At 43.3% G+C, this 4,407-nt stretch overlaps 1 protein-coding gene across 4 annotated transcripts in view; it reads left to right on the plus strand.

Moving 5' to 3' along the window:
* The window catches only part of LOC106520053 (phosphatidate phosphatase LPIN1), a 30,805-nt gene that overhangs the window by 19,909 nt on the left and 6,489 nt on the right, over positions 1–4,407 (plus strand). For all 4 annotated transcript variants that reach the window (XM_014011971.1, XM_014011969.1, XM_014011968.1 and 1 more), the window contains exons 5-16: positions 367–480; positions 573–696; positions 780–1,041; positions 2,003–2,096; positions 2,271–2,455; positions 2,530–2,623; positions 2,740–2,809; positions 3,288–3,371; positions 3,456–3,517; positions 3,598–3,736; positions 3,829–3,977; positions 4,058–4,144. In XM_014011971.1, the coding sequence (XP_013867425.1) occupies positions 367–480; positions 573–696; positions 780–1,041; positions 2,003–2,096; positions 2,271–2,455; positions 2,530–2,623; positions 2,740–2,809; positions 3,288–3,371; positions 3,456–3,517; positions 3,598–3,736; positions 3,829–3,977; positions 4,058–4,144 (1,464 nt within the window). The remainder of the gene's footprint in view (positions 1–366; positions 481–572; positions 697–779; positions 1,042–2,002; positions 2,097–2,270; positions 2,456–2,529; positions 2,624–2,739; positions 2,810–3,287; positions 3,372–3,455; positions 3,518–3,597; positions 3,737–3,828; positions 3,978–4,057; positions 4,145–4,407) is intronic.

A 4,407-nucleotide genomic window follows, 5' to 3' on the forward strand; every position in this document is an offset into this window, starting at 1 on the left:
ATATTAAAAAAAAACATTATTATTATTTTATTTTTTTTATTTTTTGTTGGGGTTGGGGTAGTAGACTATCTCTTCACAGAATTTCAAGGCAAACATGTGTTCAGTCTATTTAGAAACGCTGTCTGCCCGACAGGATTTTAGAAAAAGTCGCCACCACAACACATTGCACAAAGCTAAACATGAGTTTACTAATAATAATATTTATTCATTTCATTAAAAAAAACACATTACATACAACAAAACAATGCAAATCAAACAAAATGAAAGGCAGCAGAAGAAGAAAAAAATCTTATGATATCTGCTCCTATTTACAAATATATATATATATAAATTTCAAACAGCTTTCTTCTATGTTTTACGTTTCAGGTTGTCTTCTCGAGATATTTTAGGAGACGAGACAACAGCTGCTACCAGCGGCGGTTCTTTCAAACAGGGTGGGGTCTACGCTCGTTCCGATGGAGGATGGAGCCCAGTCCAGAGGTGCTTAGCTCACAACGAAACCCGCTTATTCTGAAATAAGATTTTATTTTTTTATTTTGGTAGTATCATTTTTTTTCTCCTCCCTCTCTCAGCCCTGGCAACTCTCGCCCCTCCTCACCGAAGAGCGACTCAGAACTGATCACTAATCTGTCGGACGCAGACAATCAGAATCCTGCCATGCTCTGGGCGTGGGGAGAGCTGCCGCACGCCGCCACGGTAAAGAGACGTCCACCTGTGACGCGTCTGAAAACAACCGTAAAGAGTTTCCTAAAAAACACGCGTCTTCTCGTCTTTTTCAGCCTTCTTTCCTCCCTCTGAAGCCCAGCCCACAGCCTGTTTGTCATTTATCCATCCCCGTGACTAAGAAAACACACTTCCGCGTCATACCCCACGAGATACCTGCACCCCGGCTGCCGACGGAGGAGGAAACGGCGGGGATGGAGTTCGAATCCACGGAGGGGAAAACTCAGACGGTAACCACAGAGACGCAGGCGGTGGCGGACGCGGAGGAGACGGCGCCTCGTCCTCACGGGAAGACAGACTCTCCGTGTAAGAGAAAAGGTGAGGTTTGTTGGGTGCCTGTAAGAAAGGAAGCTCCCCTGATGAAATAAATGAAATTCACAATGAGGAGGGTGAAACAGGAAGTTTCAAAGGAGTCATTTTCAAAGAGGGCCACATGAGCATTATRGTTCTCATTTTCTAGAASTGCAGGCAGTTAGACTTAAGAAAATTGGGTAAAGAAGGTTTTTTTTTGTTTTAGACTAAATGTATTACATTTAATGTKAGGACATGCAAAAGCCAAAAARAARARAAAAAAGAAAAAAMCAAACAAACAAAAAAACAAGTGAACTTCCATTTTCATGTTTAACCGACTAAACAGGAAACAGTTCCTCGTCTCATTGCTTCRGCTGAGCACCACTAACAAACAATAACTGAGCTYGATGTGGTATTTCGTGCATAGAAACAGCGTTTTWAACGCGCCCTCTTATAAACACTGAAAACTACTACGTGTTGTATGTAAGARAGTTTTGCTCACTGTTGAGTTGTGTTTAGCTGCCATCTTGARTTTGGAACTCTCCCACTTTCCAACAGGGAATTCCCACTGGAGGGGCAATCCAGTTTAAATTTAGGGACTTATAACTGGGGRAATTCCCACTTCCCAGTACAACTCAGCAACAGCAAAAGTAGCCKGCAAAATGGAGATTTTACGCGGCTAAATTTTTCTGGCTACTTTTGAACCCTGTGCACCTACACCTAGTGGAGGGATGCTGTCCTTTTGCTGAGAAACTAGTCAGCATGCATTATGGGAGATGTAGTTCATGGTCAAYGCTGGCTTTAATTCAGAGACATTATGAAGCTCTTTGAAGCTCACACGGGCCACAGAAAATGCCATTGCAGGTGGGCCTTGAGTTTGACACATAAACTAACAGAATTATTTTCTCATCAATAACTGAGGGAACAAATCAAAAATCAGAAACGTAAGAGTTAATTTCAGCTGTGCATTTATTTTTTCCTGCCGCAGACAAAAGGAGCCGTCATCTTGGTTCTGATGGAATCTACCTGGATGATATTACAGAACTGGAGCCTGAGGTGGCTGCGCTGTATTTCCCTAAAAGGTACACGAGCAGACAGATGCAAACAGGCTGCCTGCGTTAAGGATAAGGCTGTGTGATAATAGGAACACGTGTAAATGCGTTATTAGTGTTGCCAAAATCAGTTGTGTATTACTGCTTTGTTTTTGCTTTGGCGCTCATATGCTTTTGCATTTCCACTTCCTCCTCCCCTGACAGTGACAGCAGTTCAACTKTGAGAAGCATCTCCGACCCGGGGCCCCACAGCACCAGTCAGTCCCCACAGTCCGTCAGCTCGGGAGGGGACAGCGGCGTGGACAGCTACTGTGACCCCATGTCTGACCTCCCATCTATCGCCGTCTCCCTGTGTGGGGGGCTCACCGACAACAAGGGGATCACCGCAGGTATGCTGACAGGTGACACCGGACAASTCCAGGATGTCCTGTAAAGGGAACTTAACGTGCTTTTTTTTTTACAGAGCATTTTAACGAGAAGATCATTTCTTATCAGCAGTTTACAGAAAACCCCTCCATCATCGACGACCCTAACTTAGTTGTGAAAATTGGCTCAAAGTAAGGCATTCATATAATGCATTATAAGCATAAATCCTAATCTGAATAAACAGTTATTTGCAAATAAAATGTATCTTTGATCGCATTTTTTAAAGCTATTTTGTTATTTCCGTCAGGTACTTTAACTGGAGCACTGCGGCTCCACTTGTGCTCGCTATGCAAGTCTTTCAGAAACCCCTGCCAAAGGTAAAGGCTGATGGCACACTCATACTAATGACTCAGTAAATTGATCTATTACAAGTTAACTGCGCCCCCTCCTGACAGGAAGTAATACTGCATCGTGTCTCGCGTCAACTTAAACATCTTTCTCTGTGTTTTCTCCTCTTTTTTTCRTCACTTTACCTCGTTAAAAAATTAGTCCTCCTGCTTTAGTTATTTACACTCATTCTCAAAGTTCCTGTTTTGCTGTCTGGCTGGTGTCCTGGACTACAGCTCTGTATGTCAGAAAAAAACAACACTTTATAAGTTTTTCATCCTACATTCTTTATTTCCCTGCCTGCCTTACACACCCTCTCACCGTGCCTCCTTCTTTTCACCATTCTACCAGAGAAGTTTCATTTCTGTGTTGTTTGTTGATGTATAGTCTTGTTTGGCCTTATTTTTTTCACGTTTTGTTAATGGTGTCTGTGTTGTGKTTATTTGGGTTATACGTGTTCCTCTTTAGGCCACAGTGGAGAAGATTATGACGGAGAAGATGCCCAAGAAAGGAGGAAGGTGGTGGTTCTGGAGGGGCAGAAACATCAAATCAGTAGGTTCTGCTTTTTCTACCAGTGCTGTCTTTGCAATTATTGTTCCCCCATTTTTATTTGTTCGACATTTACTTTTGTTTTAGGATTCGGTAGCCGAAGGTGGAGCTTGTGGTTCTGATCAACAGGCTGGGCTCATGGAAATCAGGTGGGAAATTTTCGTTCTTAACATCTTTGTTGAGTCATTTATGTTCATCAGATACATTTCACTGACATGTCGGATTCCAGACATAAAGAAGAGTCGTCTTCCAGTGACGAAGACCACCTTGCAGCCAAGCAGAGCTCTCTGATGCTCCAGTCCGAGCCTGGACTCCCATCAGGAGGCGTCTCTTACAAGAAAACACTCCGCCTGACCTCGGAGCAGCTGGTGAGGACACAAGTTCAGCCACAAGTTTTTCTCACTGTGAATTTTTTTAATGCATTCTCTCCCCTCCTCTTCTTTTTTTCTCGTCCCCACAGCTGTCCCTTCAGCTGCAGGACGGCCCCAATGACGTGGTGTTCAGTGTGACCACTCAGTATCAGGGAACCTGCCGCTGTCAGGGAACCATCTACCTCTGGAACTGGGATGACAAGATCGTCATCTCTGACATCGACGGAACCATCACCAGGTGTGAGAGCGGAGCTACGGTTCACGTTGATGAACAGGACGTTTGACGTTCAAACTCACTCGCTTTTTTTTCGTCTTCAGATCAGACACGTTGGGTCACATCCTGCCCACCCTTGGGAAAGACTGGACACATCAGGGAATTGCCAACCTTTACCACAAAGTCAGCCAGTAAGCACTTTTTTATATTTAAACTATGCAGACTTCAGCTTTACATCAGCTTTGTATGTTTATTACACTTTATTGCCATTATATAGCCATTGTTGCTGACATGGCATTAAACTAAATCTTCTATCACTCTAAGGTGGATGTGCTAACCCTTGTGTTAACTCATGTTAGCTCATAATAGCTTCTAGTAGTGTAATAAAACCAACAATCAGGCATGTTAGCAAGGTTAGGAACTTGATTCTCATTGTAGAGTGTCTTTAAAGTGT

This window comes from Austrofundulus limnaeus, unplaced genomic scaffold, assembly GCF_001266775.1.
Source record: "Austrofundulus limnaeus strain Quisiro unplaced genomic scaffold, Austrofundulus_limnaeus-1.0 Scaffold86, whole genome shotgun sequence".
Classification (NCBI taxonomy): Eukaryota; Metazoa; Chordata; class Actinopteri; order Cyprinodontiformes; family Rivulidae; genus Austrofundulus; species Austrofundulus limnaeus.